The sequence below is a fragment of the Lygodium microphyllum genome, chromosome 1 (assembly GCF_053477565.2).
Source record: "Lygodium microphyllum isolate KBCC chromosome 1, Lygodium_microphyllum_v1.1.10, whole genome shotgun sequence".
Lineage (NCBI taxonomy): Eukaryota > Viridiplantae > Streptophyta > Polypodiopsida > Schizaeales > Lygodiaceae > Lygodium > Lygodium microphyllum.
Genome location: NC_141135.1, coordinates 11,559,962 through 11,571,528, shown reverse-complemented (window position 1 = coordinate 11,571,528; position 11,567 = coordinate 11,559,962). Strand labels below are relative to the sequence as shown.

At 42.3% G+C, this 11,567-nt stretch overlaps 1 protein-coding gene across 1 annotated transcript in view; it reads right to left on the bottom strand.

Annotated features, from left to right (window-relative positions):
* Nucleotides 1–2,004: 2,004 nt before the first annotated feature.
* The window catches only part of LOC148040844 (thiosulfate sulfurtransferase 16, chloroplastic-like), a 30,941-nt gene continuing 21,378 nt past the window's right edge, over nucleotides 2,005–11,567 (bottom strand). The window contains exons 3-6 of the mRNA XM_087669765.1: nucleotides 3,071–3,144; nucleotides 2,805–2,875; nucleotides 2,645–2,698; nucleotides 2,005–2,462 (exon numbers count right to left, since the gene is read on the bottom strand). Of these exons, the coding sequence (XP_087525891.1) occupies nucleotides 2,382–2,462; nucleotides 2,645–2,698; nucleotides 2,805–2,875; nucleotides 3,071–3,144 (280 nt within the window). The 3' untranslated portion in view covers nucleotides 2,005–2,381. The remainder of the gene's footprint in view (nucleotides 2,463–2,644; nucleotides 2,699–2,804; nucleotides 2,876–3,070; nucleotides 3,145–11,567) is intronic.

The window sequence follows — 11,567 nt, the reverse complement described above, 5'->3', positions numbered from 1 at the left end:
TACATATCAAATATCAAACATTGTTAAAATGCAAAGTGTGTCACATACCAAACCAAGCCACGATAAGCTCAAGTGCTCTCTCTCTCTCTCTCTCTCTCTCTCTCTCTCTAAATCAATCAATGTGAAAAGGGAGGTGATATAGATCATCCAAAAAGATAATCAAAAAGGCCCAACAATAAAAGCACTAGTATGCCAAATAAAAAGCAACGGTCAACTACCTAAATATTATTATTGCACAAAGTCAACCGATAAAGCCACTATTTACACAAACAACCATAAGAGCACATTTACCCAAGAATCAAATCCTCTTTACTTTGATTCTTCCTTAAGCTCTCTTTTGGGCCTCTCTTTAGAGCATGAACCTATATTTTCAAACAATTTGAATTCCTAGATGTATATGTTTCAAACAACACACCATAAGAAAAACTCTTATAATGTGGACTCTAGGGATAGTGAAGAATAAAAGTGACGGTATGGCAAAAGGGGGAGTTATGTTCTTCAGTTTAGGGAAGACAATTAAATAGCAACCCTTCACATCATGAAATTACACCAATTTAATAACAACTTTGTGAGAATTAAGTGTATACATACTTTTTGGCAAAAAGGGGATCATGTTCTTCAGCTTAGGGAAGACGATTGAATAACAGCCCTTCACATCATCAAGTTACGTCTATCTAGCAACAATTATGTGAGAACTAAGTGTATACATAACTTTTTGGCTTGTAAGAGGCTTCAATTAACGTGTGTCAAATCAACAAACTTAACCGGATACAACCATGTACTTGGTACTCGTTCAACGTTATGTAAAGAACTCAAGACAACTTATCCTTGGTATCAATAAACTCATCACAATTTGCAAAGATTTTATAACAGTATCATTTGAATTAACTAGTGCCACTAAAACCAAGATACATTTTATTATAGAAATGCTTATCTATACTATGATCAGAATTGTGTGTAATTAACAAAGACAAATATCCCATAAATTTATTATGACAATATGAGGTTCATGTACGCACTAGGAACTTGCAAAAGTTCTTATTAGATTCCAAAGGAAATATACAAAAATGGACCCCTCAAGATGTCACTAATTTGCTACTGACGTTGAAAGATAGAATCAACGGATACATTTACTCTCTCTAATTTCTTTACAGTTCTTTACACTTTTCTTCACACACCACTCCAAGGTTGCTGAATCTCACTATTTATACTTTTCTTGACACGCTATTCCAAGGTTACTATCATGAGTTTTAGTGTGTAAACCGGGTAGTCACTGCTATTTTTCTAACCAATACGAGTGTGCAGCCTACAAAAACTCATCAGCTCAACATTATCAACAACTACCAGGTCCTTGGAGTGATGAAGCACTAAGATATGGTGTTTCAGTAAATAGGGACTCTGGAGGGTTCACACATGACAAAAACACTTAATCCATCTTTCAGAATGCAGCACTGTCTAGACTCTCAACTTGCATGCACTTCTTAATTTACAACCCCAACATGGGCAGATACTCACGCAGCTTTAATACTAGTATGCCATCAGTCACCTCTACCTCTTCTACAAGTACATTATCAATGGGCTCGTTCTATATAAACAGAAGTGTGACTCCAGGTGAAGAACTTTGCTTAATACATAGCCAATGTCCCATATAATTTAATTGGTGGGAAAAGAACTACTGTGAATTCACAGTACAAACCTTCACAAAAGCTTGAATTGCATTTCAATGTCACATCCATAGGGAGACAAAAACACTATCCAACACACACACGCACACACACAGATTTTACCTGTAGTCCTAGAGTACTTGCTGCAGTACATACACTGCTCTTTGTGCTCACAAAGTTTCAATGTAATCAGAGAGTGCAATCAGCATAGTCAACACACAAATGTACTGACAAGAATTTCTCCAGCTTTTGATTCAGTTCAGGTTTGCTACTTCTATTCAATATAAACATTGACTAGCTTTTCAAGGTTTGCATACATCAGGAATCCAACAGCTTAACAAATGTAAAATCATAATAATGCTTTTCTTCCAAAATTACTTGTGCTCCACAAGAGAGTAGTTGGAGATTATCATGAATTCCCCTTGAATACATGATAGCTTCAATATCATTCTGAGGTGCTGCACTGTGTTAAACTGACGTACAGCAATTTCCTCAAATAAGCTTTCTTATGAACATTATCTTCATGATCTCATACCTCTTTTAAATGATGACATAGACTTGGAAGTATTCTAACACATCAGATGCTTCTGTTTTCTAATTAGGTGCCGTAGAATAAAGAGCACCTCTACTACCATCTCTTTTCTGTACAATGAAGGTCAATGCCACATCAGCGTGCACCTTCTGGCTGGGGATGGTAATCCCACAATGTTGTGTTATTCATACACGAGCTTTCGTTGGTTTTCCACTTTGCACCCATGCAGCATAACCACCTACCATGTCAGTTACTCCTGTGAAGCCCTGGTGAAGGAAGCAGAAGTATCCAAAAACATCATCATAAATAATAGAGACGATGTCCTTGCATCAATAGCAATCCATGGATTTACTTTTTAAGTTAAACCATTACTTTAAGTTCTGTTCATAAGAGAATAGTTTTGACTGAAAATGAAAATATAATGCCAACATATGAGTGAGACGACTACCGCAGTAACCAACTCTGCAGCTGCCATTTGTGACCGCTTTCCCATTTGACAACCCTGTCACCAGCATGTCATAAGAATAAACCTAATGGTTGACTGATATGCAAACAAAGACAGCTAGATGATTTAGCCTTTAGTTAGGTAGGCAATATGGCATACTCACCACAACAACTTCATCGTCCTTACCAAACCGTTTTTTGACATCTTCAATGAAATTGAGGTTTTTTGTCATACCTGAAAAAGAAGATTATATAAGAATTAAGACTCCTGCGCTTTTTCCATGTTCATTTATCCACAATAATTCTCCACTGTTAGTTGAAAGGTGTAAGTTCACCAAGCAACCAAACTTGCTAGTAAAAGTCATCACCAAAAGATATCACAAAAGCATAATCTATCCAGTTTCAAAGCTTCAAACCATTGGCAATTTACCTGATCCAACTTTATACATGTATGGAACATTGATTGCACCTTCAATGTGACCAGCTGCAAACTCTTCAGCAGTCCTGAATAAGAAGTCAGCAGCATGCAGAGTTAAAAAAACTGCCTCATTCTCGAAAATAGAAGTTATGAACAAGACATAATTTTGAAATACAAATGTACAACTGTAGATGATCTACTAATTGAACATTACAGGTCCTTCCTGCATGGCAAGTGAGAAATGGGCTAGAGAGAAATACAGTAATAGTTGAACAAGGATACACTTGAGGATGAGAATAACCAAAATGGTTAATCCATATGCACAGTGAATCAATTTAGAAAATGAAGTACTGGCAGAATAAAGTTGAAACTACTCAGTGCACAAGTGACAAAACTAGAGGTATGAAGGGCTCAACGTCCACTTCCCACCCCACAAATAGTATATCCATGTATCTCTTGGATCAAGCCCAAAAGTAGTACTCTGATTGAGAAATCCTCCACTGAAACTTTCAGCTTCCAAACAAACTGTGCCCTTTGCAATTGATCCAAAACAATATCAATCTTAGGCATATGACATTTATTCTTCTACTATTTATCTTATTTAGTGCCCTATTATCGACACAAGGTCACATAGAGCCTTGAAAGTTGATTTCACTAAGCGTATAAGGAGTCACTAAGCGTATAAGGTGGTTTACAAATTGTGAGTGTGTGCAATGGAAGAGGAACATAACCATGGAGAGAAAAGGAGAAGAGAGAGGACAGCAAGAAAAGAGGAGAAATCTGCACTGAATCTGAAATTAATGCTGAATACAATGACGGACAAATCAATCCTTGGACAAAAAACCCAAAGCATCCATGAGGGCACCAAATCAGGCTGGAAAATGATCACATGGCAAAACACCAAAGGTTGTCGCAGAGAAAGCTGAGTGTGGGTACCACAAACATATTGGACATCCAAAGGCTGTAACAAGGGCCTCACAAAGTGTACAGAGGTTGCTAAAACAATCTATCAGAGTAGGCATAAAAGGATTGATGAGGCTTGTCCTTCTCCTGGTGGTCTTCTTCTTCTTCCTTTGCTCCATGGTCTTTTTCTTCTTTAACTGCAACAAGATAGGCCTTTTGGGACCCCTTTTTAGCGCGGTAGAACTTCTCAATGTGTCCGGTCCTTTAGCAAAAATCACAAAAAATCCGGTCCTTCTTTGCCTTTGTACCTGTTGCTAACAAATAACACTTGTTCATCTCTAGAGGTGCTTGGTTCTTCCTTGCTGAAACCTCCTCTAACAGTGATACCTGGATATCAACAAGCTTAGGGTCTGACATATTGATTAAGGTTGTTGATACATTATTATATTCAAGAGGCAAACTTTTAAGCAGAACACCAATACAAACATCTTCCATTTTAATGTTGATTCTGTTAGTGCACTCTCCACTATATATGTGTATCCCTATAGGAGTATTGGTGGTTGTAGGTGGCTCGGGGCACTTTTTACTCCCCCTAAGGGAGGTTTTTTCCCCCAGGCTAATAATAGCCCATGTGACCTCATCAGGAGGCTAGGGGCAGTATTATTAGGCTAGTTCTAGGCTTTTTATGCTTAGCAAGCACAGTGCTTAGCACTAGTGCCTATTATGCACAAATCCCTAATCTAGGGTTGTGTGCTTATGATTGAGGTGTATCTTTTTGATGATGTACTTTTTTTTCCCGTCACGTAACTTTAGCTCACCCTTGCTTCCCTCACTCTGTGTGTACTTTCTTGCTTCTTCATTTGGTATCAGAGCCATCCCATCACTCCCGTGAGCATCCCATCGCGTACCCTCAGCTCGTGAGCTTCATATCGACTCAAGACATTCTGGAATTGACAGGAACTGCTGCAAAACAGGCCGCCGCCACTCTTTTCAGCATATGGGAGGTTGTACCTTCGATTTGGTCGCGGGAATCAGCACCAGACTCTCACACGTGTGGTCGCGCTCAGTTCTAGACCTGCAGTCGCCCCCTGTCGAGGGTCTTTGAAAGCTTCTACAGCCTCATACACATGCTCAAGACAGCCTACAAGCTGATAAGCTCAGGCGCGCACAGTTTTAGAACAGTTTCGAGGTCATTCTCAGCATGTTCAGGTCAAATCGACAGGGAAAATAGCTCCAGGAGCTGTTTCGCCACATCGCGCCTCATTAACAGGGCTGTACAGACCTGTACATGCTGTGTCGACACTTGATTCAGTCATTAAATCAACCCAGTATCACTTCCGATTGAGCGCACTGCTGAAAACAGCTTCCAGAAGCAATAAACAGTTCAATTTTGATCTGTTCCAGCTTGTATTTGCAGCGCAGCAGTGATTAGCAACCTGTGGGTTTGTGAAAACGACTGTATTTGCTGTTACCAGCTCTCCCGTGACTTGTGGGTTCTCCCGAGGACCGATACAAGTGTGAAAAATTGGGGCTTTTGCCACCAGGGTGTTGCTGTAGCTGATTTTATGCATTGGGCAGCGTGTACGCAACAATTGTGATCAGATTTACCCTTCCAATCAAGGGGCTTTTCGACATTTCTTGTGTGTATGCCTTGTTTACACTTGGTACAACAAGATTGTGCCTATCCACTCAGGAATTGAGTGAGAAATTGGGGGATTTTATGCTTTATTGTGGTGCAGCAGAACAGGAACACTGTGTGACAGTGTGTGTGGATGCTATGCTCTCAATTTGAACACTGAGAAGGGATTACAGTTTTGGGACAGATTTGTATGCATTGACATTGCCCTTATGCAGTGGGACAGAGTAAAGCAAGTGATTGTGTCTAAATCTCGGAAGAGATATTTTGTTTTGGGATTTTCCTTTTATTTTTCTTTCAGGTGATTCTTGTGCAATACACCCTACGCAATGGGCAAGGATGGTGTGTTGGATTTGCTCTCTGTTGAGAACAAGCTTGATGGGAGCTCCAACTACCCACTGTGGTCATATATGATGAACCACATACTAGTGGCACACGGGTTTAGCAAGATTGTGGAGGGTTCAGAACCTCGTCCTGGCTCTCGTGTGACCTCAGACATGGATGAGGACTCCACTAGTACCACTGGCAGAAGAGGTATTCCAGCTCCACCCCCAGCTCCCACCACAGATGCACAGCAGAAGTGGGATGAGAGGGATGCTAAAGCACATGCTATGATAGCATTGTCGGTCAAAGTTGCGCTTATACCTCACATACGGTCTTGTAAGTCCGCTAAGGAGGCATGGGACACCCTGGCTAACCTTTATCAGGTACGCAATGAAGCCAGGGTAGCCTATCTTAAAAGGCAGCTTGATCATTTAGTGATGCATGAAGGAGAGACTATGGATAGCTTCATTACCAAGCTTAAGGACTTGCGTGAGCAGTTTATTTCCTTAGGGGAAGACATGACAGATGGGTCTATGGTCACTGTAATGCTGAATGGTATTCCTGAGTTTTATCAGGCTCTTGCTTCTACATTGAGGTTAATCATGCAAGGGAATCCTGATTCCTTTCGCTTTGACAACCTAGTGCAGATACTATTGCAGGAGGAACAGTCAAGAGAAAACAGGAGCATACTTCAGCAGGGTGATCAGGCCTTCATGGCAAGTCAAAAGGGCAAGGGTAAAGCTGTGTCTGGGGCTGCATATAAACCAAAAACAGCAGCCAACCAGCCAACTGTCAGTGGGGAAAAAGATGAAAATCAGCCCAAGAAAAAGGGGAAATGTCATTATTGCAGGAAACCGGGTCACTATATTGGTGAATGCCGGAAAAGAATTGCAAAAGAGAAGGAAAAGGGCACAAAGAAGGAAGCAAATGTAGCACAGGCAGATGCATCTAGTGCAGAGAAGAAGGAGACAGCCAATCTGTCCATTGTCTCGCATGGAGACGAGGACTTTGATGATGAGTGGGCTTATACAGTATCATGCTCGTACAACCCTTCTATGCACACTACAGATGAATCATGCCTCTCTGTGACCTCTCAGGAGGATTGGTATTTTGACTCAGGTGCTAGTAAGCACATTACCTCACAGAGGAATTTATTTTCAGTTTTTGATGCTACCTCCGAGAGAGGTACAGTTACATGTGCCAATAACTCCGCTTATGCTATACAAGGAGTTGGCAAGATTGTACTTACAGCCACACAAGGTGGATCTTTTACACTCACAAATGTACTTTATGTTCCAGGAATCCAGAAGAATCTCCTTTCCGTCCCTGCTATTGCCATGGGAGGACTTGAGGTGACATTTTCTGGAAGGAAATGCACAGTGCATGACCTTTCTGATGAGGGTTGCATTGTTGCAACAGGTACTTTATGTCGTGGGTTGTATAGATTGGATCACTACAGGGCTGGAGTACATGATGCTTGCGCTGTGATTACTAGTGATCAGTTGGCCATTGCTGAGCTGTGGCATGCCAGGATGGGCCATCTACACTTCAGGGGTTTACAGAGATTGCAGGCACATTCTATGGTGGAGGACATGCCACCCATACAGTTACCCTCTCGTCATGTGTGCAAGGGATGCATATTGGGCAAAATGCACAGGACCCCAGTGCCTAAGTTGTCCACATATGGGGCTGCCAGGAAATTGCAGCTCGTTCATTCAGATGTTTGCGGTCCTATGAGGACCAAGTCCATAGGTGGCTGTGCATACTTCGTTACATTCATTGATGATTTTACATGCTACTCTTGGGTTTATGGACTGAGGCATAAATCGGAGGTGGAAGCACGGTTCAAAGACTTTATTTTGTTGCAGGAGAATCAGACACAGGAAAAGGTTGCCACCCTTCGTACCGATCGAGGGGGGGAATACATGTCTCATACTTTTCATGCTTTCTTGGCAAGCAAGGGTATTGCCCATCAGTGCACTGTGCCATACACACCCCAGCAGAATGGTAAAGCTGAAAGGTTCAACCGTACTGTGATGGAAATGGCCAGATGCATGCTTAAGGGGAAGGGCCTCCCTAACAAATTTTGGATGAAAGCACTGCAGTGCAGCAATTATGTGCTGAATAGGTGCCCAAAGAAAGCTTTGCAGAAGTATGAGAGGACTCCATTTGAGATGTGGACCGGCAGGAAGCCTTCTGTCAAAGGCTTCAAGGTTTTTGGATGCTTGAGTTATGCCTTAGTGCCACAGCATCAGAGGGGTAAGTTGGATGACAAGGCTGTAAGATGCATTTTTGTTGGTTATAGCAGTGAAAGCAAGGGCTATCGGCTGTACCATCCTGGTACACAGAAGATTCTAACCAGCAGAGATGTTACATTTGCAGAGGAGCAGAATTTTGATTGGTCTACGCTCCGTAGGCAACCAGAAATTTACAGTCATGATGTCTTCGAATTGCTCCTGCCCCAGGAGGGAAGAAGTGCAGCCACAAATTTACCACGGGTTGTTGACATTGTGGGGCCTATAGCAGATGCAATTCAGCCCCAAAATCAGCTCGGTACAGCTGGTATACAGCCAGCAACAAATGTTATTGATCCTACTGGTGCAGCTCATGATTTAGTACAGTCACAGGCTGATTTGCCACAGCCATCATCCGAGCACATGGCAGTCCCTGAAGTGTCCAGACGGGTGCCTAGGTGGTTGCTAGATACATTGCGGGACAGCCACATTGATGTTCCTTTGCCTACCAGGACAAGATCCCGCCGTGCTCATGGGATGAGTATTGATTATCATGCATGTGAGGGCACATACAGTGAGGATGAACCCACTCAGGTGGATGAGCCTGTCTCTTTTGAGGAGGCAGCAGAAGACCCAAATTGGATGCAGGCCATGCAATCAGAATATGATAGCATCATGAAGAATGAGACATGGTATCTGACAGACTTGCCTCTAGGTAAGAAGGCCATAGGGGTTAAGTGGGTGTATAAAATCAAACGGAATGCAGATGGCACAGTGTCACGCTACAAAGCCCGTTTGGTTGCAAAAGGGTATGCTCAGGAGAAGGGCATAGATTATGATGAGACATTTGCACCCACGTCTCGCATGACCACAGTCAGATGCATGATTGCCTTGGCTGGTCAGTTTGGATGGACTATCCATCAGTTGGACATTACTACAGCTTTCCTGAATGGTGATATCCATGAGGAAGTTTATGTACAGCAGCCCACTGCCTTTAGAGTTAGGGGGCAGGAAGCCAAAGTTTGCAGATTGCAGAAGGCTCTATATGGGTTGAAACAGTCCCCTAGAGCATGGTATGAGAAGATTGATTCTTACTTGGCTTCCCAAGGCTTTCTGAAGAGTTCAGCTGAGAGCACTCTATATGTCAAGAGTGCAGAGGATATGTTTCTGATTTTAGTTCTATATGTTGATGACATGCTGCTCACGGGGCCACAGAAAGTGCATATTGCAGCTTTTAAAGCTGAATTACAGCACCGCTTTGAAATGTCAGATCTTGGTCCGTTGTATTACTATTTGGGTATACAGTTTATGCAGACATCAGGGGGCATATATTTGCAGCAATCTATGTATATTCAGAAATTGCTACAGAAGTTTTCCTTTCAAGATTGCAAACCGGTTGCCACTCCCGTGGAATCAGGTGTAAAGTTGAGTCTTGAGGATGCAGGAGAACTTTTTGATGCCACTGTATATAAGCAGGTTGTTGGATCATTACTGTATTTATGCAACACTCGGCCAGACATACAGTATGGGGTATCCGTATTGAGCAGATTTATGCACTGTCCAGGCACAAAACATTGGCAGGCTGTGAAGAGAATATTTAGATATCTCCAGGGTACTATGCATCTTGGATTGTTTTACCCCAGGGGGGATGCTTCATGCTTGCAGGGCTACAGTGATTCAGACTGGGCAGGAGATTATGACACAAGGGTGTCCACTACCGGTTATTGTTTCTTTTTGGGTGATGCATGCATTTCATGGCTCAATAAGAAGCAACCTACGGTGGCCACTAGCAGTTGTGAGGCAGAGTACAGGGCTGCTTTCACAGCCACAGTTGAGTGTGTTTGGCTCAGGAGGCTTTATGCAGATCTTGGATTGGAGCAGCATGCTTCTACATCCATTCTCACTGACAGTATGAGTGCTTTGGCTGTAGCCAAGAACCCTGTGTTTCATGCTCGCACGAAGCACATAGAGGTACATTACCATTATGTCAGAGAGAGACTCGCAGCAGGAGAGATATGCTTGTCTCACGTGTCTACACACGATAATGTAGCTGATATTTTCACCAAGGCACTACCACGTGATAAGTTTGAGGCTTTTCGACAGCTCTTAAACTTAATCCCATTACCTGGTGATTAAGCTACATACCCTGTAACATGTGTACATACACCACACATCACTCCAGGGGGGTTTGTTAGTGCACTCTCCACTATATATGTGTATCCCTATAGGAGTATTGGTGGTTGTAGGTGGCTCGGGGCACTTTTTACTCCCCCTAAGGGAGGTTTTTTCCCCCAGGCTAATAATAGCCCATGTGACCTCATCAGGAGGCTAGGGGCAATATTATTAGGCTAGTTCTAGGCTTTTTATGCTTAGCAAGCACAGTGCTTAGCACTAGTGCCTATTATGCACAAATCCCTAATCTAGGGTTGTGTGCTTATGATTGAGGTGTATCTTTTTGATGATGTACTTTTTTTTCCCGTCACGTAACTTTAGCTCACCCTTGCTTCCCTCACTCTGTGTGTACTTTCTTGCTTCTTCAGATTCTTGCAAGTTGGGTTAAAAGTCCTTCCATGTAATTTAGATGTGTGGCAAGTGGTGGGCTGGACTTCATGTCAAGCCTGAAAAATTCAATCAAAAGACCATACTTTGATGACTTAGATTGTGCACCAAACAAGGTGTCCGGTCTCTTCCATGTATCATGTGAGGTCACACAATTATCCACATGGTGGATGTAGCTGTTGTCTAGCTCCAGTTTGATAATGGTATTAGCCTTATCATCAAACTTTTTCCAAGTGACTGCAAGATCCGCCTCACGAGGCTTCTTTTCTTTACCACTTGTGATGGCCCAAAGGCTCTTCTTCATTAGGATAAGCTTGATGCAAGTCTGCCAGAAACCCAACCCCCTTAAAGCAAACTGTCAGAGAGTCCTTGCCCATGTTAAAGTTACAGGAACAGCAGCAAAACAGCTCCAAAATTCTCAAATTTCAGCAACAAAAGAAATTATTTTGAGTGTGCTAACAAGCACAAGTGCCCAAAAAGCACTAAGTAACTAGTATCAATGAGCCAAATGGTTGGAAAATCTTCAATAGGCCTTCAAGAACTTCAAGGATCTTCAATGTTGTATTCCCCTCCTTGATTTGATGCTAGAGTAGCCCAAAAAATCTTAGATCTAATGTAAGCCAAAGCTAACAGAAGTGACAAGAGTCACTGGATAAGTGTCAAGAGACACTATGCTTGAATCTTCTTGAAATGCTTCCAAATCTGCCAAGAACTCCCCTCCTCAATGATTTGATGTGAGAGTATGTGCTGGAACTTCAGTATTCAGTCACATCAGAGTAGCAGTCAACTGATTTAAGTATCAGGAGAGAGAAAATGAAGTAAAGAACAAGCTTGGAGTTGAGAATGGCTATAG